This window comes from Sapajus apella, unplaced genomic scaffold (genome assembly GCF_009761245.1).
Source record: "Sapajus apella isolate SASKATOON/1434 unplaced genomic scaffold, GSC_monkey_1.0 scaffold43, whole genome shotgun sequence".
Taxonomy (NCBI): Eukaryota; Metazoa; Chordata; class Mammalia; order Primates; family Cebidae; genus Sapajus; species Sapajus apella.
The window spans coordinates 20,413,235-20,438,394 of NW_022436983.1; the positions used below are offsets into that span (position 1 = coordinate 20,413,235).

Sequence of the window (25,160 nt, forward strand, 5' to 3'; positions counted from 1 at the left end):
GCCAATGCACCCGGCCAAGAATTTTTTTTTTTTTTTTTTTTTTTTTTGAGATAGAGTCTCACTCTGTTGCCCAGGCTGGAGTGCAGTGGCACGATCTCGGCTCACTGCAACCTCCGCCTCCTGAGTTCAAGTGATTCTCCTGCCTCAGCCTCTTGAGTAGCTGGGATTACGGGTGCATGCCACCACGCCCAGCTAATTTTTGTATTTTTAATAGAGATGGGGTTTCATCATGTTGGTCAGGCTGGTCTCGAACTTCTGACTTTGTGATCTACCCGCCTCGGCCTCCCAAAGTGCTGGGACTACAGGCGTGAGCCACTGTGCGCAGCCCCAAGAATTTTGAATTATGTATAAGAGACATAGGTAATCTGTAATATAATGTGATAGGATAATATAGACATGTAATGGGAGCTCAAAAGTGCGCTCTTAGCCCAACCTGGAAGAGGAGATCCCTGAGCTGGGCTTTCCTACAGGCAGCTAGGCAGCCAAAGATGGCAAGGGCTATTCAGCCAGGCAGGATAGCAAGAGCACTGCATGGAAGTATGAGAGAGCATAGTCTGTCTCAGGAGAATTACTAGTAATTGATAATTCATTCTTTCTTCCCTTTCTTTTTCCTTTAAATTAATTAATTAATTGATTTGAGACAAGGTCCCACTCTGTTGCCCAGGCTGGAGTGCAGTAGTATGATCACAGCTCACAATAGTCTTGAACTCCCAGGCTCAACCAATTCTCCCACCTTAGCCTCCCAACCAGCTGGGACTACAGTTGTGCACCACCACACCTGCATCATTTTTTAATTTTTTGTAGTGATAGGGTCTTGGTATGTTTCCAGGGCTGGTCTCAAACTCCTGAGCATAAGTAATTCTTCTGTCTCAGCTTTCCAGAGTGCTGGAATTATAGGCTTGAGCCACTGTGCTGGGCTCCCTTTTTCCATTTTAAAAGACTGTAAAATGAGGGCTGGGCATGGTGGCTCACACCTGTATACCCAACACTTTGGGAAGCCGAGGTGGGTAGATAACCGGAGGTAGGTCAGGAGTTTGAGACTAGCCTGGCCAACATGGTGAAACCCATCTCTACTAAAAATACAAAAAATTAGCTGGGCATGGTGGCAGGTACCTGTAATCCCAGCTACTCAGGAGGCTGAGGCAGGACAATCACTTCAACCTGGAGGCGAAGGCTGCAGTGAGCCAAGATCGTGCCATTGTACTCCAGCCTAGACAAGAAGAACAAAACTCTTTCAAAAGTAAAAAGATTTTTAAAAGATTATAAAATGGAAGAGATTGTAGAAAATGAGTCTAGAAAGGAAGGCAGGTCTTAGAGGGTCCTGCATGCTAAGCCAAGGAATCTAAATAATTTCATAGAGAGGAAGAGAAGAAATAGTTGAGATGTATACTCTGACTATAAAAACATTTGTTACATTACAAAAGTTAACACAGAATTAATTTTCAAAGCCTCAGAAATTCAGAATTATAAAAGTAAAAAGTGAGATTTAAGTTTTAGGCAGATCACTCTGGCAGGGATAAGAGGACAAATTTAAGGGGGCTGGATCAAAGAAAGAAGGCAGAGGGAGGCTTGGGTAATAGTTTAGGTGAAAGTCAATGAAGTCTGAACCAGGGCAATATTGGCAGAGACAGAGCTGAGAAATTCATAGGAAGTCTGAATTTAAACAGTGACTTTGCCTCTTACTGGCTGTATATCTTTAGGAAAATTACCTTAATTTTTTTTTCTTTTGAGATGGAGTCTTGCTCTGTTGCCCAGGCTGGAGTGCAGTGGCACGATCTTGGCTCACCACAACCCGCCTCCCAGGGAGCTGGGACTACAGGTTTGCGCCACTACGCCCAGCTAATTTTTGTATTTTTGTTTTGTTTTATTTGAGACGGAGTTTCGCTCTTGTTCCGCAGGCTGGAGTGCAATGGCGCGATCTCGGCTCACCACAACCTCCACCTCCTGGGTTCAGGCAATTCTCCTGCCTCAGTGTCCTGAGTAGCTGGGATTACAGGCAGGCGCCACCATGCCCAGCTGATTTTTTGTATTTTTAGTAGAGACGGGGTTTCACCATGTTGATCAGGATGGTCTTGATCTCTTGACCTCGTGATCCACCCGCCTCGGCCTCCCAAAGTGCTGGGATTACAGGCGTGAGCCACCGCGCCCGGCCTAATTTTTGTATTTTTAGTAGAGATGGGGTTTCACCATGTTGGCCATGCTGGTCCTGAACTCCTGACCTCAAGCGATTTACCCCCCTCAGCCTCCAAAAGTGCTGGGATTACAGGCATGAGCCACTGTACCTAGCCAAGTTACCTCATTTTTTTGAGCCTTCTTTGCTTCATCTGAAAAATGAAAATACCACCACCTAATCTCAAAGGATTACTGAGAAGACTAAATGAGTAATCTATGTCAAGATCTTATCCAAACCCGGAATAAAGTAGGCAATCAACAAATGTGGGTTCCCTTCTCACTCTCTCCCCATTCTCTCCCCTTTTTTTGAGACTGTTGTCCAGGCTGGAGTGCAGTGGCGCGATCTCGGCTCACTGCAACCTCTGCCTCCCAGGTTCAAGTGATTCTCCTGCCTCAGCCTCCTGAGTAGCTGGTATTACAGGCACCCATCACCACGCCCGGCTAATTTTTTGTATTTTTAGTAGAGACGGGGTTTCACCATGTTAGCCAGCATGGTCTCGAACTCCTGACCTCGTGATCCACCCACCTCAGCCTCCCAAAGTGCTGGATTATAGGTGTAAGCCACCACACCCGGCTCCTGTTAAGAATTATCTATTTCTGTCTCCCCTTGTAGATAATGAGCTGAGGGCAGAGACCATTTCTTATTATTGCTGTATCCCCTCAGCATCTGGTACATAAAATACATTCAACACATGTTTATCAGATGAATAAAGGGTCAGTTAGCCCCCACAATGTAAGAAAATCTTGTTTCCTTGGGCATAAGGTGACTTTGGCCCTCAGATCAGCTTCCTCAAGATAGGAGTGGTCTGATCACAAGTGCAAGTGTGAGCAATGGCACCCATCAACACCACCCTGGAAAAACAGCTGAGAGCATAACTTCAGTAAGTGAAAATAAGGAACACCATTAACTAGATATTCTTTGTCCTGTGAAGAAGGAACCAGTGTGTGATTGACTTCTACCCATTTGGCCTTCTCAGGAAGAGAGAGAGGCAGAAATTATGCCTTTAAAAAGCAGTGGGGCTCTCTGTAGCCTTCATGTCAGCTGCACTGCTGTTGTGCTACTGTCAATGTTCTTTTGTATAAGACAGGCACTGGCAGGGTTTCATTTCTTCACGATGCCCGATCTAGGTTTTTCAAAGCCCTGGATCAACTGAGATGGTCCCTGAGGTAGGTGAAGGCTTAGGAATCTCAGACTCCATACATCATCTGGTCATACAGTTCTGTCTCCTCAGGCTCCTATTTTAAAGGCTGGGCCTATTGCTATCCAGGGGAATGCAGGCTTTCTTGATATTCCACTGCCTTCACTAAGGGCAGTGATGCGATAGGAGGGGTGAGTGCCTGAAATAATTCACATCAAGATGCCTTTGCTAAGGAAGATCACTAAATGGCATTTTGACGGAGGTGCTTATGGGAGCTGGAGTGGCACTAGACAAATGCAGAGCCAATCCAAGCATCTGCCCTTCCCATATCTCAGCTTCAAGCAAACAAAGTCAACTTGTTTCAGAATGAATCCAAACCACATGCATGTACCCCACCCAAAGCAGTCTCATTCATTCTTGCCAATTAAAAAAATATATATAGTTGAGCTGGCTTTCCTTCAGCTCCAAAACAGTCTGGGCTAACCCCCATCTTCCTCCTAAGGAAGAATGGCTCCAGCTACTATTTGTGTCACGGTATGTTCACACAGCTTGCAAAACTCCCAATACCCCAGAGACTGCAGAAGTAATTTGTACCCTGAACTTGGACCTGGGGGCTTGCAGCACAATTAAATGTGTACCAGGGTGGACAAGTCAGTCAGAATCTCTCCAAAGGCATGTTTGCTTTGCTCCTCTTTGGGAAGAAAAGGGGTGGGGGTGTTGGGTAGATAAAGACTATTGGCACATTTGAGGCTTCAACAAAGTCAAGCTACATCGAACAGCTCATGTAATTACAGGCACATTCCCCGACCCAAGATACTGCTCTGTGAACCTCCCACTTTACACACACAGAATTCTGCTCTGTCATTCCGTCTGCAGTTTTTGCTGCAGCCCTTCCTGCCACCCTTCCCACAGATTTCTGTTGAAGCAGGTGGAGGGGGAGGGGGAGGGAACCTAGAGGGTGGTGGTAGATAAAGAAGGTTGAAGAGAAGAAGCTACACCAAAAGGGAGCCTCTCTTTGGGGACGAGAGGGAGGATACATTTCGCATTACCTAGGGAAGGCAGATGGGGGAGAAACAGGAACGCAGGAGGAGAAGGAAACTAAATAAAGAGCACCAACGACCCCTGAGGGCAAAGCACAGGCTCTCCGAGGCACTCACTCAGGCTGCCCAGCTGTCGGATGACATTTGCCAGGGTGATGTTGGTCACGCATTCCAGCTCGCTTCTAACGCTAGGCAACGTCTGACGGCACAGGTGCCTTGGCTCGATGTTCCTCGTTACTAACGGCATGGTGGACCTGCTTCAGGCAATGTTCTGAATGATGAAAAACAACCTAAAAAAGAAATAACAGGAAAGTATTACTCAACCACAAATTCCAGGCACACTAGGGCTGTGAGAATCTTTTTTTTTTTTTTTTTTTTCCTCTCCTCCAACAAAAAAAAATTTCTTAAAAAAAAAAAAAAAAAACAACCTTCACTCCCCCTATCTTTCTTTTTCTTTCATTTTTAAGTCCTCCCTCCTCTGCCCTTTTTAAGGTTTGCTATTAGAAGATCCGCTATGTAAGTTTAGAAATTCTGGACTGATGACTGCTGCCTGAGGTACATAGGCAGCACAGAAACCTTAAAGTGCCAACTGCTGCTCCAACCAACAAGAGTCCCCAGAGGCAAGGAGGCACGGTTAGAAAACAGCCCATTCAGCAGGCACTGGATGGTACAGATCCTATCCTTGGGGTGTTCATAACCAGCACAGATCAGATTCTGGGCCACCAATTATAAAGATCAAAAAAGAGCACTGTCATCTGATAATCTCCACAATGAAATCAAGCTGCCAATAGTGATTGATATACATCAGGATATAACTTTTCCAGTTCTTCCTTGGTGGATGGCTGTTCATGTATGACTAATACTAATGCCAGTATTAAGTTTAATTTGTAAATTGACAGAATGAGAGAATATAAAGTAAAAATTTTACACGTTCAATATGTCAAACATGATGCTGAGTAAACTGTGCTATAAGATTCCCTGGTGCTTTCTCTTCTACCCAACAGCTCCCTTTCTCACTTCCATCTGGTTCAACACACCTGAACCAAAAGGCTCTAGAGACAGCAGGAAATGTCTGGAGCAGATCCGGAAACCTTCCAGTTACTGTTTCTTATCCGGTAGGCTGAGCCCCTTTCCCTAGGAAATCCCCCATTACTTCAGGTTCATGCTGAGCTATTTGTTTTAGATTTAGATTACCAAATTCCTAGTTTTACAAGGATAGGAAAGGGTTTTAATTTCCACAAAATGGATGTGACTATAGTCAAGGCACGCTGGACTGGTCCTCTTCTCCACATCTTGTAAAACTAAAGAAATCAAAAACAGCCTAATGGTTTCATGCTAGGGAAAATGACAAATTCACTTTAAATGAAAAGGTAAAGCATAAAGTTAACATATCTAAATCCTCAATTTCTCTTCTTATTTTTTATTCTTTTTTGAGACAGGGTCTCATTCTCTTACCCAGGCTGGAGTGCAGTGGTGCAACTCAGCTCACTGCAACCTCCACCTCCTGGGCTAAAGCCAGCCTCCCACCTCAGCCTCCCAAGTAGTTGGGACCACAGGCATGTACCACCACGCCCAGCTAATTTTTGTATTTTTTGTAGAGATGGGGTTTTGCCATGTAGCCCAGACTGGTCTTGAACTTCTGACCTCAGCCTCCCGAAGTGCTGGGACTATATGCATAAGCCACTGCGCCCAGCCTTTTTGTTTTTTTGAGATGGGGCCTTGCTCTGTCATCCACTATGGAGTGCAATGGTGCGATCACAGCTCACTATAGCTTTGACCACCTGATTCAAATGATCCTCCCACCTTAGCCTTCTGAGTAGCTGGGCTAAGTCCCCAATATTATAAACTCCTTTTTTTTTTAAAAAAAAAAAAAAAGGCAAAACAGGTTTACTTACATCAAATCTTAAAACACCAGCTCATCACCAAAAAGTTGACTATGAATACAAAATGCTTAAACCAAACTAAACATTACAGACATATTGTCTGACCAAAAGAGAAAAAAAAAAAAAAAGCCTTTCAGGCTCAAACGGGGAGTAGAACCCTTTGGAACAGACTGCTCCTTGTTATGGACATTCTGATCTGCTACAAGTAAAAATAAAACAGGAAGCCAGCAGCTTGGGGAACAAGATTTCCTGTCACCAACAGCAACAGCCCAAGAACCAAGAGAATCAGCTGTTTGCTTATAACTTTGAACCTCCCTTTAATAGTCACTGTGTGGCAGCTGTGCCTATCTTTGGGGTGCAGAGGTGTTTCCTGAATACTTGTCTACTGTCTCAGGAAATGATTTCCATTCCAATCCTCTGCTAAATTCCCCCTTTAACCCCAAGGGTTTTCTAGCCCAAATCCTGAACTTCCCAATTTAACTCTTTCCCTCTTTTATTTAATGTAAGGGGTATCAGGTACTAAGATGCAATCTTCAGTAATACATGGTAAAAAGAGAGTTTAGAACAGGAAAGGTGGGAGGAGGTTCCAAATGAAACCACCTTGCAGGGCTCTGAACACCATCTTCTAGGTGTCCTTAGATTCCCAAATTTCAAACTTTCAAGGTCAACCAGAAATTTGGTGTATGGCCAGGAACGATTGAAAACAGCCACTGTGGCTCTTCCGCTGGTAATCATTTCAGTACTCACTCCAGCTTCTCAGAGGAGCTAAAAGAACCAGACTGCCTTGAAATTCTGCGCTGAATGTGACCACTGATGGCATTCTGGACTTTCTCTCTGGATATCTAATAGAAACTAGATTGCAGATGGCTATATAAATTTCAGATTGAGTGTGGGGGGCAAATTCTAACACCTTGGCACTTGGTACCTTGGAAAAGCAGAACAAATGGAATTAACTCTATGTTATCTGGTTGGGGTTTACCTGGAACCAAGTTTTCAAAAGCAAATGGTTAGAAAACAGCCCATTCAGCAGGCACTGGACGGTATAGATCCCACCCTATCCTTCTTCTTGTCAAAAAGGCCAGTTCCCACAATCAGTGGGAGACTACTCAAGAAATAACAATATGTCAGTATATACTAGGACAAAACAATTAGAAAAGTTTATCTGCTATTGTTTGAAGTGATTGTTTCAAAGCCACCAAAGAGGGACAAGATTCCTTGTTATGTGAAATTACATGTACCATTGCTCATTTTTCTTTTGGATAATCAAGGATTGGTATGCACAAGAAGTATGAAATTATTCATGATCTGAACCGCAACAGTAACTTGACCAAGAAGAAAAAATCTTACATTCAGAAAATGATTAACTTAGAATTGGGCAAAAGGATTTCCAGGCTTTCTGTCTCACACCTCAAGTTGTAGAAAATGTATGGGCTTTACGGAGTCAAGACATTCTTAGGTTAGTACCCTGACTAGTACACCTTACTAACTGATCTGTGTGATCTTGGGGGCAATTTTCCTAGAGATATTAAATAATATATATAAAATAAAATACCCACTACAGGGTTTAAAGAAAAAAAAAAAAAGGCAATTATTTGTAGTTCCACAGTCCCTAGGCAAATCCTCCTGTAGAATAAATCCTATTTGTTGATAAACATTTTATCTTATTATTTATTTTAAGAAACAGGGTCTCACTCTGTCATCTGGGCCTCACTCTGTTGCCCAGGTTGGAGTGCAGTGGCACGAACATAGCTCACTGCAACCTCAAACTCCTGAGCTCAAGTGATGCTCCCCCCTCAGCCTCCCAAGTAGCTAGGACTACAGCCACATGCTACCATAACTGACTAATTTATTATTTTTTAGAGAAATGGGGCCTTGGAGGTTGCAGTGAGCCAAGATCGTGCCACTGCACTACAGCCTGGGTGACAGAGACTCCTCTTTAAAAAAGAAAAAGGAAAGAAAAAGAAATGAGGCCTTGCTATGCTGTCCAGGCTAGTCTCTAACTCTTGGCCTCAAGCCATCTCCCCACCTTGGCCTCCCAAAGTGCTGGGATTATAGGTGTAAGCCACCGTACCCGGCCCCTCATTGATAAATATTTAAAAATACTTTTAACCATAGACATATTATGTGGTGGAATGAAATATTTACATAAAAAAATTTAAAGACAAAACTAGCTTTGCAAGGTATTTTTCCTGGCGGCTGCTTCCAGCTGTGATCCTGGACCTCCTAAAGAACATATACTATCTCTCTTCCAGTCTTTCATAACTAGATTCCTCAACTGAACCACAGAACAAAAAAGATGATTACAGTGACAGTTTTCTCAATTCCCCTCAAAACTGTATGTAACTAGCGCCATTCTACGCACACTGGAGAAAAGTTAATATATTACATACGATGAATGCCTAATGACATTAAGATTTAATTGTCTCATGGAACTCCAGTTGAGAAAGGCTTCTCTATGATCAGCAGCACTTTACTGGTATAGAGCACTGGGTGTTGGGGAACCACTGAATTACGGAAGTAGATCAGGGCTACATTTGCATTTTAGACAAATCATTCTACATAAGCACAGAAGATCAATTGGGAAACTTTACCAGCTGAGGAGAAAGTAGAAATGGAAAGGCTCACCACATCACAGCTAGCCAACAGGAGTGGAGAAACTAGATGGACTGCAATTGCAGGGGCGAGTCTAGCCCTTCAGCCCCACCTACTGCTCTCTTTAGTTTTATACAGTTATATTCACAAAGTGATAAAATGTATGTTTCTTTATTAAAAGTGTCAGAATGCTAACGCCAATGAAGGAAACACAGAGAAAGTGAAGAAAACCAATGAAGTGGTGGTTCTTGGTCAAAAAGGGACATTCTGGATACATGAAAGAGTGGAATGCCCTGTCTTTATGGAATCAGTGAAGGTCTTTTTCAGACATCTTTTACTTTGATTAGGGAAATTATATACTATAGTGATATCTGCTAATTTGGGGATTTGAGAAGGTCTTACCTTGGGAGATGTTACATAGAAGAGGAATTAAATTAGAACTGCTGAGAATATAAAAGTTACAGGGAAGTAGATTTCAATTTATCTAGGTCATTTTAATTAGAATTGTCCTATAGTAGAATGGGTTATCTTTAGTTAAGGTTATGAGTTCTCTAGCCCCATCCTCTGGATGACCAGCTATCAGGCATATTGCGGAAGAAATTTCTAGCATTTAAGAAGGTGCTGGAAGGTCAGACTAAATCAAAGATGTTACAATTTTTATTCTGGGCTTTAGTGTCCTCATCTACAAAATAAACAGACTAAGCTAAATAATCTATTAGAAGCTTCTCAGCTCTAAAATTTCTAGATTTGTTTCTACCCAAACTGCCATAATCTCCTCACTCAGCCAACATCCACTTGCATTCTGAACACACAATCAGAAGCACATTTAGGGACCGTAGAGGGGGTGGATTATGGTCATGAATCAAGCTCCTTCTCCAGGTCTACATTTGTCTAGTTAGTAGGACCTATGAGATTCAGAATGGCCCAAAGGAAGTTCCAGACAAAGCCCTGAGGTTATTTACACCGAAGAGGCTCCCAGACTGATCAGGGAGTTAGCTACCCAAAAAATTCCAAAGGAAAATATTGTCTTTTGGACCAGTTTCAGACATCCAGGCCAGACTCATAAGACTGCCAGGCCTTCCTAGCCGTGGCCCGGCAGTATACTGACCAGTTTGGACTGTTAGTGCCATGATAGTATTCACACTTTGAAATGGAAACTGGAGGCCGGGTACGGTGGCTCACGCCTGTAATCCCAGCACTTTGGGAGGCCACGGCGGGCAGATCATGAGGTCAAGAGATCGAGACCATCCTGGCCAACACGTTGAAACCCTGTCTCTACTAAAAATACAAAAAAATTAGCTGGGCGTCGTGGCACACGCCTGTGGTCCTAGCTTCTCGGGAGGCTGAGGCGGAAGAATCGCTTGAACCCAGGAGGTGGAGGCTGCAGTGAGCCGAGATTGCGTCATTGCACTCCAGCCTGGTGACAGAGCAAGACTCCGTCTCAAAAAAAAAAAAAAAAAGAAATGGAAGCTGGATGAGGCCCTTTAAGGTCCCCTCAAACAGTGAGATTGTTCAAGTCTGTATATTTGAAGTTACCATGGAGTATTTTTACGTATCACATCTGGTCAGTATAAAGTTAAAAACAGACTCTGGGGCCAGGGACAATGGCTCACACCTGTAATCCCAACACTTTGGGAGCTGAGGCTGGAAGTTTGCTTGAGCTCAGAAGTTGAAGACCAGCCTGGGCAACAAAGTGAGACCCTGTCTCTGCAAAAAAATTTAAAAATTAGCTGGGTATGTGCTGGTGTATGCCTATAGGCTCAGCTACTAGGGAAGCTGAGGTGAAAGGATCACTTGAACCCAGAAGGTTGAGGCTGCAGTGAGCTGTGATTGTGCCACTGTGCTCCAGTTTGGGCAACAGGGACTCCAATATCTACCCTACTTTCTGAACTCTCATGATTCTGCTCCCAACAGCCTGGGGTAGGGTGGGGTGGGGTGGGGTGGGGTGGGGTGAGGTGGGAGTTGGAGAGTGGAAGAAAATACAAAGGGAGGGATATCTGTGAGAGAAGGGAGGATGCACTCATCTGTGCCCTACACTCTGAATTCCATACCAGGAGAGAAGACAGATGACTGCTCATTCTGGCTATGTTTATTACTAGCTGTTCATGACAAATAAACAATGCTGCATTTTGAGCCAAGGTCACTGATAACACCTGCAGATTTCTATGGTCACATCCAAAAAGCAAGCATATTTGAGCTATAGCAATAACCATCACAACAGAAATGCTTCTCAAGGCAGTTCCTCTTTGAAAGATACCCCCAAAATGCTGATCAGCAGTAGCAGGGGATGGAACACGTGGGGATGTTGCATGTGTGGCAATTAGGACTTCTGCTTTCACTTCAGCGTTTCCCACTGTTCTATAGTTAACAGCACTTTGGATGGGGACATATGAGTAGAGGTTTACTTTGTGGTTTCCTCTTTCAAGAGATACATTTCTTTATGTTAAAGACTATGGCTGGGTGTGGTGGCTCACACCTGTAATCCTAATACTTTGGGAGGTTGAGACAGGAGGACTGCTTGAGCCCAGGAATTTGAAACCAGCCTGGGAAACATAGCCAGACCTCATCTCTACTAAAAAAGATTAGCTGCGTGTGGTGGCACGAAGCTGTAGTCCCAGCTACTCAGGGGACTGAGGCAGGAGGATTGCTCGAGCCTTGGAGGTTGCAGAGAGCTATGTTCACGCCACTGCACTCCAGCGTGAATGACAGCAAGACTCAAAAAGTCTTCTTTGTCTCAAAAAGAAGAAGAAGAAAAAAAGGATGCATTTCACCAGGTTCAAGACTTTCAGCTGTTAAGTCGAATAGTCATTTGACTTCAAAATGATAGACAATACATGGTCTTACTGTAAGTTAAGTCTGTATATTAAAATGTTTAAGGTATGAATTTACTGTTGCATATAGCAGTCCTCATTACCATGCAGCAACTACAAGGAAGAATGCTTCATTATAGGCTTAGGCACCCACCCACTTCCTGTTGAAATACAGGGTGGGGCTGAACTAACAAATATAACCACGCTCTCTCCAAGCACAAGGTCACTAAAACAATGTCCAAAGGAGTTAGTAGGACAGAAGTGGAACTCCTGCGGTAGACACAAAGTATTTGACTGGGAAAACTGAGAAAAAGAGCTTACTTGTGATATAAAAGCAGGAGATATTTCCAATTTCATAAAGGAATGACACACCAATTCTGTGCCTACATCCAATCAATGTAGGGATCTTTCTTGTCTTGATATGGCTTTAAGACAGTAGCTGAGGAGAAAGAACTTCTAAAATCCAGTATCTTACTCCTTGAGCACAAGGTACATCCATGAAGGACCATTCACACCTGGTAATTCCATAACTTTTTATTATCTTTGGGGGCAACAGAACATTTTGTTCTTACCTTTTTACACTTCAGGGTCTAATCATAGTTTTGTTCTTAAAACTAAAATTGGGGGAATCTCTTTAACCTTCAAAATTGGTTTCTTCTAGTATCAACTTTTTCATAGAAAACTGTCTTCTAAATGGCCAAAATTAGACTCTCCTTTTAGTAGGATCCATCTGGTTATCCAAAAGAAAATACATTTAAATTGAGTTGGAAACCTGGATTGTAGCTCTTAGTCTAATGATGACTGGCAATCCGGGATAAAATTTCAATTCATCCCTCTAGTCCAGCTGTAAACTACACTAAAAAATGCTTGAAAGATCCTATATAAAACTGATTTTGCAGGCAAAGTATTCTTAACTCTGATGAAAAGATTTACCCGCATAAAGTATTTCTTGTATCTCCATCTTGGCCCAATTCTCTGTTATGGATCCACCTATTTACATGGGATCTACAATGTGGTCACTGATCACTTTCAGTTACAAAGTTCATTTTACTTTCTCAGTCAAATGCCAATTTCTAGCAAAACCCATATTCTCAAAATTGTATGGTTTGAAATACTTCAAACTACCTATCTAAATGGGCTTTTACTGAGATTGGATAAATATAGATTATGAATAATTATACTCATAAATGGAGAAATCTTACCCTTTACCCCTATAAGATACTCGATTTCTTTCAGCCATTGTGATCAACTGAACATTAAATTTACACAGGAGTTTAACATGAAAAACAACCAAGCTGCTCTGAAAAAATAAACACCCACACACAAAACAAAAAAAAGTATAGTATCAAACCTCAACAAATCAGTTCACTAGATTACTAGAAATATGTCAATAACTCACACAAGCCCCAATAAAATACTGTTCACATTCAAACACTTCTTTTTACATTTATAGCTAATGACAAAAGAGAGTGCTTTACAGTTGGTGGTACCCAGAAATTTGAGATAAGAGAATAGATACAAAAATGCATTCCTCTCCAAGTACTTGGAAGAACCCAAACCTGGGCACATATTCTCCCAAACAAACAGCCAAAAGTCCAATACACAGCTGGTTTTTACATAAGGTTTTTCTAACCCCATTTTACTATCATACTCTGGGATGGGGAAGATGGAGCTTGACTGTAACCTTTCAATCCTGGCTCTTGCAAGTAGCATTGAGTACTGTAGGCTAAACTTCCTTTGTACAAGGTACTAGAGTACCCACTGGTGGATTAGTTACAGTGACAGGTTTAAAAATGGAAGAGGAAGGAGACAATAAGAGCTGAATTGCCCATCAGGCAGTAAGTCTCAATTCATCTGGCTAGCTGTCTAACCATTTGTTTTAATTTTTATGATGCCTTACTTCTTATTGCAAGCTTCTCTCTGCAGTAACTGCATCCTCTCTGGGATGGAAAGACCAAGAAAGAAGCCAACTTTACACAACTGAAAAAGGCCAGGGAAAAGAAGGCTGCAGAGCAACAACAAAAAGAAAATTCAGCAAAATGTTTTGCTGACACTTCAGGGCAATACACAAACACACCGTGTGGTCATGGAGAAGGCAGAAGCCACAGTCCTGAGATGTGACTATTAATACACCAACTTAAGTGAGAAGAGAGACCAGGCAATCACAACTGCATGTGAGACAGGGAATGGAATTATGGAGCAAACTGCCATGTAATTCCGTATGAACTATCCAATAGCCAGTTTTAACTAGAATTCCCGAAAAAGTATCACACATACATCTGTCAGTAATGGCCAAGCCACCTGCAACTGACTAAAAGTCGCAGCAAAGGGCAGCTGTACCTTTACTTTCTCTCACAAGGTCTAGTCAGCACTCAAAGCATGAGACTTACAAGCAAAAGTCCTTGAGCAGTGGGAAAAATAAGTATCTGTTCTTTCCTTTCGAACCTCAGTTTACTTTGAAGTTGCCAAAGCCTAAAAATCTGGTAAGCAGTGGGCAGGGCAAGAGCATGAACATTAAGAGACATAGGTGTGGGCTTCACTTTACCATTGCCACATTTTAGCTCTGGAACCTTAGCAAGCAGTCTGATCTCTCAGTCTATTTCCTAGCGTGTTAAATTATTATGACCCCTAGTTTGTAAAGCCATTGTGAAAAAAATGAAATAGTGCGTGTATAAAATGTTTAGCCCAGTGCCTGGCACAAAATAATTAAAATAACAGTAGGAATAATAGTAGTTTAATGGTAGTGGTGGTGGTGGTAGTAGTAGCAGAATGATTAACATCTACCTAGCACTTGCACTGTTCTAAATGTTCTATATATGGTTCTTTTAACCATTTTACAATACTGTCTTAATAAGCTGCAGGTTGTATTAATGGTTAACTACTAATTATAGCACTCTTATCAATCACTGAATATTTATCAAGAAGACACTAAAAGATACAAGGAAGTATAAAATCTCTTTCTTGACTCCAGGAGCTTATAATTTAGTTGAGGAGACAGATAAAACCACAGTTAAGTAACAATATAGCAAATAAATAGTAGTTCAATTATCAAATGAATGATGTACTCAACGATGACAATAGAAAGGATGAAAAGATCACTGTGAACTGAAGGGACTGAACAGACTCTCTGGAACCTTAAAGATCTAAACTGGGGCTGGGTGCAGTGGTTTATGCCTGTAATCCCAGCACTTTGGAAGGCCAAATTGGAGGATTGCTTGAGTCCAGGAGTTCGAGATTAGCCGAGGTGACATGATAAGACCCTGTCTCTACAAAAAAATTTAAGAATCAGCCAGGTGTGGTGGTACACACCTGTAGTCCCATCTGCTTGAGAAGCTGAGGCAGGAGAATTACTTTAATCCAGGAGGTTGAAGCTGCAATAAGCCAATATCTGCACCACTGCACTGCAGCCTTTGAGACACAGTGAGACTGTCTCAAAAAAACAAACAAAGACCCCAAACCCAAGATCTGAACTGGGTAGAAGTGAATGTGAAAAACAGAGGGGAAGGTTTTTCAAGGAGAGCTAATATGATAAACAGAAGTCCTGAGCTTTACCACAGTATTTATGGAAAATTCACAATTCCAGTGGATTTCTACCCTATTTCATCAAATCTAAGATGCCACTTATTTTTAGAGGCATTATAATTCAAGAGATGTTAAAATGGAGTGGGTATGGTGGCTCATGCCTGTAATCCAAGCACTTTGGGAGGCAAGGCGAGTGAATCACTTGAACTCAGGCTTTTGAGATCAGTCTGGGCAATGTGGAGAAATCCCATCTCTACAAAAAATACAAAAATTAGCTGAATGTGGTGATGCACACCTGTAGTCCCAGCTACTCAGGAGGCTGATATGGAAGGATCGTTTTAGCCCAGGAGATCAAAGCTGCAGTGAGCAGTGATTGCACCACTGCACTCTAGCCTGGGTGTCGAGAGAGCGATGTTAAAATGTGAGGAAAAAAATGTACACCTCAGAGTCAATAAAATATAAACATATTATTCTAGAGACAAGGTCTCACCATGTTACCTGGCTGAAATTTAGTGGCCCTTCATAGGCACAATCATAATGCACTGAAGCCATGAACTTCTGAGCTCAAAAAATCCTCCAGCCTCAGAAGGTGGACAGGGTGGTCTTTAAAAAAAATCTCTCTAACCGGCCGGGTGTGGTGGCTCATGCCTGTAATTCCAGCACTTTGGGAGGCCAAGGTAGATTACAAGGTCAAGAGATTGAGACATCCTGGCAAAATGGTGAAACCTTGTCTCTACTAAAAAATACAAAAATTAGCCGGGTGTGGTGGCGCACACCTGTAGTCCCAGCTACTCGGGAGGCTGAGGCAGAAGAATCACTTGAACCTGGGAGGCGGAGGTTGCAGTGAGCAGAGATCATGCCACTGCACTGCAATTTGGCAATAGAGCGAGACTGTCTCAAAAAAAAAGAAAAAATCTCTCTAACCCTAAAATGCATTCTACAACTCGGACTTACAAGAGAATACAGTTATGTACTACATAACAATGTTTCAGTCAATAATGGACCATGATGGAGATCATAACCCTCTTTTTTTTTTTTTGATATGGGGTTCTCACTCTGTCACCCAGGCTGGAGTGAAGTGGCGTGATCTCAGCTCACTGCAACCTCCCCTTCCTGAGCTCCAGCTATCCTCTCACCTTAGTCTCCTGAGTAGCTGGGACCACAGGCACGTGCCACCACGCCCAGCTAATTTTTTGTATTTTTGGTATAGATGAGGTTTCGCCATGTCAGCCAGGCAGGTCTCGAACTCCTGAGCTCAAGTGATCTGCCCACCTCAGCCTCCCAAAATGCTAGGATTACAGGAGTGAGCCACCCCCCCCAGCCCCTTTTCTATGTTTATGTATGTCTGGATGTACAAATACATACTGTCTGGGAGTGGTGGCTCATGACTGTAATCCCAGCACTTTGGGAGGCCAAGGTGGGAGGATCCCTTGAGCTCAGGAGATTGAGACGAGCCTGGGCAAAATGACAAGGCCTTGTCTCTATAAACAATGAAAAACTCAGCTGAGTTCAGTGGTGTGCACTTGTAGTCCCAGCTCCTCAGGAGGCTGAGGCAAGAGGATCCCTTAAGCCCAGGAGTTCAAGCCATAACTGAGTGTTCCATTGCACTTCAGCCTGGGCAACAAAGTGAGACTTCAGCTCTAAAACAAAAAATAGTAAATAAAATAAATAAACAATCAATATAACCAGCCTGGGCAACATAGGAAGACCCTATCTTTACAAAAAAATTTTAAAATATGCTGGATCCCATAAATATATACAACTACTATGTACTTACAAAAGTTAAAAATTAAAAATAAAAATAGGCCAGGCATGGTGGCTCATGCCTACAATCCCAGCACTCTGGGAGGCTGAGATGGGCAGACTGCTTGAGCCCAGGAGTTTGAGACCAGCCTGGGTAACATGGAGAAACCTCGTCTCTACTGAAAAAAAAAACAGAAAAAATTAGCCAGAGGGCGGGGTGCAATGGCTCACACCTGTAATCCCAGCACTTTGGGAGGCCAAGACGGGCAGACCATGATTCAGGAGTTTGAGACCAGCCTGACCAACATGATGAAACCCTGTCTCTACTAAAAATACAAAAATCAGGTGAGTGTGATAGCATGTGCCTGTAAATCCCAGCTACTCAGGAGGCTGAGGCAGGAGAATCGCTTGAACCTGGGAGGTGGAAATTGCAGTGAGCCGAGATTGCGCCTCTGCACTCCAGCCTGGGTGACAGAGCAAGACTCTGTCTCAAAACAAAACAAAACAAAACAAAACAAAACAAAACAAAACAAAACAATAGCCAGGCATGGTGCTGAGAGCCTGTAGTTCCAGCTACTCTAGAGGCTGAGGTGGGAGGATTGCCTGAGCCCAGAAAGTCGAGCCTGCAGGGAGCTATGATTGGGTCACTGAACTCCAGCCTGGGCAATAGAGTAGGACCCTGTCTCTATACAAATAAATAAGTAAATAAAAAATTAGCCAGGTGTGATAGCATGCACCTGTGGTCCCAGCTACTTGGGAAGCTGAGGTAAAAGGATCAATTGAGCCCAGGAGTGAGAATCCAGTCTGGGCACAACACAGCAAGACACTTGCTCTTTTAAAAAGAAGAAGAAGAAAAAAGAAAGGCCAGGCACAGTGGCTCACATCTGTAATCCCAACACTTTGGGAGGCTGAGGTGGGCAAATCACCTGAGGTCAGGAGTTGGAGACCAGCCTGACCAAGAAGGTGAAACCCCATCTCTAATAAAACACAAAAACTAGCCGGGCATGGTGGCGGGCACCTATGATCCCAGCTACTCGGGAGGCCAAGGCAGGAGAATGGCTTGAACCCAGGAGGCGGAGGTTGCAGTGAGTCGAGACCATGCCATTGCACTCCATCTTGGGCAACAAAAGTGAAACTCCATCTCAAAAAATAAATACATATTCCTTCAATGCCAAAAGCAGAGAATAAGATAAGAAAAATTAAAAATCAATCAATCAATCAATCAATCAATCAGTATAGCTCGGTAAACCCAGAAGGATATTCAGACAAAGAAAGCAAGGATTCCTTGAGTCACTAGCTATATGACCTTAGGGTAGTCCATCCCTCCGAGCATCATCCGAAAAATGGGGAAAATACAAACCACTAATACTACAGTTGTTATTTTTTTGAGACAGGGTCTGGCTCAGTCACCCAGGCTGGAGTGCAGTGATATGAGTGTGGCTCATGCAGCCTCAAGTCTCCTGGGCTCAAGCAATCCTCCCACCTCAGCCTCCAAAGTAGCTGGGGTTAGAAGCATGCAGCACCATGCCCAGCTAATGTTTCAGTTTTTGTAGGAACAGGGTCTTGCTATGTTGCCCTGGCCGGTTTCAAACTCCTGGGCTCAAGTGATCTTCCCACCTCAGCCTCCCAAAGTTGCTGGGATTACAGGCATAAACCACCATGGCCAACCTAGGATAGTTCCAAGGATAAGATGTAATAACATATGTAAGCATTCCAGAGGGTTACCCAGCATCCAGTAGGTACTCAGTAACTGAGGGCTCTCATTATTATTAACTCGAAGGAATGATGAGTTTATATGGACCTCCCTCCTAGTAATGGAATAATCTAAAGAGAGCAGGTCAAATTAAGCAACAATGAGCATTACCTAAAGGTGTTCCTAAATGGTCCTCTTTTATTTGGTTTCAGTGGAGGCCAAGGAGGTGGACCTCTTGCCTTCTGAGACAGGCTCTTCAGGAATATGGAGACAAATACTGAAAAAGATGGATGGCCTCTGCTTACATTATAACAATTTTAAGGATTACAACAAAGGGCATCAGTCTTCCAAATCACAGTCAAGGGTCAATCCAATATTTTCACTTTACTTTGAAGGCAAAACATTCTCCAAGAGACTATTATCTAGATTGTGGTATTTCTATATAAAAACACACAAACAATCCTTTTATCTTAAAAGCCTGGGGTGAATGTCACCACTTCTAAGACTCCTTCCCTGACTCTTCTAGTCTGAAGTCATTTTCCTCTCTCCAAGTGCCAATGAGGTATGCTGAACCTCTCTTATAGCAGTCACTACATTCTATTTTATAGCACAGATTTTTGGGGTATACAACTCTTTGAATACAGGAATTGAAAAACAAAATATCTTTAAACCTAACAGAAAGTAGTAGTAGCAACAGCCACTATCTGGAGACAAAGTAGGATTCTTAAAATTTCTTTTCATCCTACAGTGTCTGTTCAATAAATACTTGTTAAATTCCTGAAATGTGCCAGATATTTATTCACACCTTCTTGAATATTTCTAATCCTCCAAACAAATTTCCAAGTTAAGTAGTATATTTTCATTTTACAGATGAGAAAACCAAAACCCAGAGTGATTCATAACTTTATGAAAGTCACACAGACAGCTTTCAAACCCAGGTCCAACTGTGTCTGAAGTTCATGTTCTTTCCATCACACCACACTAACTCTCCACAAAACACTCAAACTAAGAAGTTAGTTAGACAAATATGCCCAAACTTCTTATCTTTATATAGAAGTCCCACCAAAAGACTAGTTTCTTTCTCATGGAAAAAAGACTGCATGCTAACACATGAAAGTCTTCCTATTTACCCTAAAACTGAAATGGTGTTAATGAGTGTAACACACTGCTTTCTCCCTCTCTGCATCCAATTTTAGCCAGATGCTCTGAGGCTTCACATCTTTCCTTTAAACAACATAAACACAGGCTTATTTAAAGTGCCAGCCTCAGATAACATGTTCAGATGCTACTGCTTTTCAAACAAACTCCTGTTTTCAAACAGCTAGGCATTAGGGGTTCCGTCACTTCTGACAGGTTACTTTTATCTACAGGGTCCCTGAGAATCACTTTAAGTTTCATTTTGTGTTCAGCTCATCAAATCTTCTCATCAGGGATTTTTTTTTTTAAGCACTTGATCTTTCATCTTCTTTTACAATGAACCAAAACACACTCCTATAGGTAATTCCTAATTTGTATATTTTAATATAATATTCTTCTGACCCTTTTTTCTAAAAAGCACAGTTGTTTTTCCTATTTAGCCCAATTTAAGATAATTATATCGTAAGTGAAATTTCTCCCATCTTTCTGTATATAGGGAATACTGAAAAGTAAGTCTTTTTTAATTATTAAATGTAAATAGCTCATTAAATATAATCCAATTACTTTAATTTTAAAAGGAAGTAATTACAATATGTACATGTATTCTTGCCTAGATTTAATATCTTAATCTTTTCAGCATTAATATTTTAAATTAACCTTTGACTTAGAAAAATGCAAGAAACTGATATCTCTTTCAAAATATATATAAAGCTGTTCTTTACGGATTTTTGTTTCACCCACAAACAATTTTAGAGGGATTGTAAAGAGGGACAATTAAATACCACCTGCCCAAACTGAACTGGTATTTCTTGTCTGCTATAAATCATGTTAAAGGGTCTGTTTTAAATTCTAATGCTTTAGTGGGACAAGAAGCCTAATGACTTCTATAGCATTCCAATAATCACAAAAGCTTTACTTGCAAAGACAACTCCAAGACAAACTGTTAGAAGAAACGCCTAAAATCCCAGCCAGCACTTTGGTAGGCTGAGGCAGGTATATCACTTGAGGCAGGAGGATCACATGGCAAAACCGCATCTCTACAAAAAACACAAAAATTAGCCAGGCATGGTGGCACACACCTGTAGTCCCAGCTACTCAAGAGGCTGAGGTTGGTTGAGCCTGGGAGTTGGAGAGTGCAGTGAGCCAAGATTGTGCCAGCATACTCCAGCCTGGATGACAGAGTAAGAGCCTGTCTCAAAACAAAAAAAGAAGAAGAAATGTCTTTGGTACAGTAGCCTAAACTTTCCATTACCTAATTTCTATTCTGTTACTAAAAATCATAGCTCCCTGGGATCACCCTCAAGGATTCTTCTTGCTCTCTCGTCTCTAGCCCCTGGAGTGTGCTTTTATAATATTTTCCCTCAGTGGCCTTCTGGTTCTTCCATTTTTACTTTCTTGGTGACCAACAGTAAACAAATTGCATAACTAAATCCCTATAAACTGCCTTGAAAATGGGCTTTGGCACAGTCTGTAGACTGTCTTCTAGGATGGAGGGAAGAAACTTACATAAATGAGTAATTAAGAAGATGGAGCTCTCCTACTAAAATCGATCAATGAGTATTATTTTAAGATACGAATATATATTTATAAAAATGAAATTACATTTATATTAACACATAACTTTTTCCAAAATTCAGAAGTAACAAGAGCGGTATGAATAGATATGCTGTGAAGGTATCAACTGGAGCCATGTTTGTACAGCAATTTCCCTCCAAATTAGAACAGTTCTATTTAAAGTACTAAGACATATCATGTGTTTTCAGCAGTTCTCAAGGATTTCACTGAAATAGATTTTTCCAGTTCAGACCTTGTATTAATGAGCCAAAGGTGTACCTCTGCCTCACTGATACCATTTGGCAAAAGAAATTAATGAAATGCATGAAGCTGGCTGTGATTAATTCCTTTCGTTGTTCAGATTGTAGCTATGTTGCAGCAGCTCCTGACTACATAAGGCACTAGTTTCTGCAGTCATTCAGCCTAACTATGGAAAGTTATTTTATGGTCCGAAAAGATAGTAACAGTAACACGGGTTGCTGTGGGCTCCCTCATCTCAAACACTAATGGATTCCAAACAGTTACCAAAGGTTAGTTGAAGGAATGAAGCCTGATACCTGATGATGATCACAGTTCTCCAGAGGGACGGCACCATTTAAAGAAAATAAGAAGTAATTTCACAGGTAAAAGGTACACCAGTAGCTAAAACTAAGTCCTTAGCAAAATTTAAATGATTCAAGTTTCATCTTGATAACACTGGCATTTTGTAAAAAATATATCCTATTAGGCTAGCCCATGAAAGTTAAAAAGGTGTCTTTAAATGCCTGCTGACCTAAAATTGCCACATTCCATGGTTTAAAGGGATTGATTTTCTAGAGAAGGACAATATTGATGCCAGATTCTGCTCAATGGAGATCAGAATACTATTTGGTGAACCTATTCTGCACCTGTGGAAGTAAAAGAATAAAACTGGCTCACACACCCCAAGGGAGGATGGTATTTATGTGGACTCTCCCTCTGACCTCTTGGCAGCAAATGTAAAAAAGTCCTTTTCTGAGCCTTAGGGGCGGGCCCAGGACTTTCAACTATCCATTCAAACAGGATTACGATTCCCCTCCTCCATAATTAAGTTCCTTTCCCATTCTCCATGCATGCGTGAATTGCAGTGACACTGACATGGGGGCTTGACATTAGTCTTTGAAGGTCATTTAAATCCTCCTCCTTCTAAACTGCCTTAAAAGCAATGTATCATCCATTCCACAATGCCTGAGTGTAGGGTTTGACTAGATCACACTCAAAGCAGAATCACCTGAGGAATAAAAAGAAAGCTCCAAATTTGGGTATTATAAAAAGAAAAATCATCCACAGCCTTATTTAAAAAAAAAAAGAACAAAGAAATAAAAAGTGATAAAACTCAGTTACTCAAGACAACAGTAAGAAAAACACTAACACCAAACATTGGATAAATGAAAACACTTCTACTGACAATCCCTTTTATCTAGGAAAAGTAGAAAAGGTTATCCACTGGCCAGCCGCAGTAGCTCAACACCTGTAATCCCAGCACTTTGGGAGGCTGAAGTGGGTGGATCTCTTGAGGTCACAAGTTCGAAACCAGCCTGGCCAATATGGTGAAATCACATCTCTACTAAAATTAGTCAGGCGTGGTGGCGCATGCCTGTAGTTCCAGCTGTTTGGCAGGCTAAAGCAGGAGAATTGCTTGAACCTGGGAGGTGGAGGTAGCAATGTGCCAAGATCACACCACTGCATTCTAGCTTGGGTGACAGAGTGAGACCTCATCTCAAAAAAAAACAAAGGTCATCCACAAAATGGCCCCTTTACATGGCTCCAGTCTCATCTCCTGTCACATTCTCATACACATATACCTTTCTTTGCAGTCCTATAGCACTTCCCATCGCTCCCCACTGTACCATGTTCGTTCTTATCTCCATACTTTTGCTTAAGTTGGATCACCCATCACAACCCCCACCAACCTATAAAGTCTTCCAAGTCTGAGCTCAAGTGAAACACCTCTTGATGGGCCTTGCCCCAAAGGAAGTTGGTGTCCTGTCTTCCACATGCTATAATGGTTCTCTAAATGTCCATAACACTTCGTCCATGTCTATACCATCACACTGGATTAAAATGAGTGGTTTTTCTACTTGCTCTCTCACTAGACTGTGAGTTCTCTGAGGCTGGTGCTATGAGTCATCTCTAATCCTAGTGTCTATCATCATGCTAGGTACCAAGAGAATGCTCAATAAAGGCCAGGTGCAGGGGCTCACACCTGTAATCCCAACACTTTGGGAGGCCAAAGAGAACAAATCACTTGAGGGAAAGAGTTCAAGACTAGCCTGGCCAACATGGTAAAGCCCCGTCTCTACTAAAAATACAAACATTAGGCCGGGCGCGGTGGCTCAAGCCTGTAATCCCAGCACTTTGGGAGGCCGAGGCGGGTGGATCACGAGGTCAAGAGATCGAGACCATCCTGGTCAACATGGTGAAACCCCGTCTCTACTAAAAATACAAAAAAAAACATTAGCTGGGCATGGTGGTGCGTGCCTGTAATCCCAGCTACTCAGGAGGCTGAGGCAGGAGAATTGCCTGAACCCAGGAGGCGGAGGTTGCGGTGAGCCGAGATCGTGCCATTGCACTCCAGACTGGGTAATAAGAGCGAAACTCCGTCTCAAAAAAAAAAAAAAAAAAATACAAACATTAGCCAGGCATGGTAGCATGTGCCTGTAGTTCCAGCTACTTAGGAGGCTGAGGCAGGAGAATCGCTTGAACACAGGAGGCAGAGGTTGCAGTGAGCTGAAATGAGGCCACCGCACTCCAGCATGGGTGACGGAGCGAGACTCCACCTCAAGAAAAAAAAAAAAAGGCCAGGTGAAGTAGCTCAAGCCTGTAATCCAAGCACTTTGAGGGCCAAGATGGGCAGATCACAAGGTCAGGAGATCGAGACCATCCTGGCCAACATGGTAAAACCCCGTCTCTACTAAAAATACAAAAATTAGCTGGGCGTGGTGGCATGTGCCTATAATCTCAGCTATTCAGGAGGCTGAGGCAGGAGAACAGCTTGAACCAGGGAGTCAGAGGTTGCAATGAGCCGAGATTGCACCACTGCACTCCAACCTTGTGACAAAGCCAGACAGCGTCTCAAAGAAAAGGAAAGTTTATCAAATGAATGAAGCCACAGTGGGTTCTTGTGCTTTGGCTCTCATAAAGATAAGGAAAAAGATGGTGTCTAGACCTCCAGTCCTATAGCACTGTTTCCTGAGAGACGATAACCCAATGTGAATAGCCCAAATTCAACTTCTGTTTTAGAAATAGATTCCTGGCATCTTACCAGGTCATGAGACAAGATTTACATTTACCCCTCAAACTCAGGAGGGCATCAGGGGTCCAATCTGGGACAGGGACAGAGCAGAGAGAGAAGTTAAAAATTAGAGACCAAGACCACCCTGACCAATATCAGCTCTCTGCCACCACCGTCTCATTCTTGTACCTCAAAGCTCTTATTCCCTAATGTAAAGAGAGAAACATGATAGTTATCAGCCAAGGGAGAGAAATTTCCAAAAAGGCTAAGGAAGGTCAGAATAAGGTAAGTCATGAAAATTAGCACATATCCAAAGCTTGAAAGAAATACAGGGTGTTTTAAACTGTCCAGGCCCTTGATCCAAAATGTTAATAAGACCCTGAATCTCTCCCAAACCGTCTTCTTGTTTTCCTCTCCTCAATACTTTCCTCCCACCCATCTACCCACCCACCCACCTGCCTGCCTTTCTTTTTTCCCCCTTCCATGTTTTTTTTTTTTTTTTTGAGATGGAGTTTACCTCTTGTTGCCCAGGCTGGAGTGCAATGGCAAGATCTCAGCTCACTGCAACCTCTGCCTCCCAGGTTCAAATGATTCTTCTGCCTCAGTCTCCCGAGTAGCCGAG

General features: G+C 42.4%; 1 protein-coding gene across 1 annotated transcript in view; it reads right to left on the bottom strand.

Moving 5' to 3' along the window:
* The window catches only part of WASF2 (WASP family member 2), a 41,219-nt gene extending 20,456 nt beyond the window's left edge, over positions 1-20,763 (bottom strand). Inside the window, exons 1-2 of the mRNA XM_032301012.1 lie at positions 18,766-20,763; positions 4,469-4,641 (exon numbers count right to left, since the gene is read on the bottom strand). Of these exons, the coding sequence (XP_032156903.1) occupies positions 4,469-4,598 (130 nt within the window). The 5' untranslated portion in view covers positions 4,599-4,641; positions 18,766-20,763. The remainder of the gene's footprint in view (positions 1-4,468; positions 4,642-18,765) is intronic.
* Positions 20,764-25,160: the final 4,397 nt, after the last annotated feature.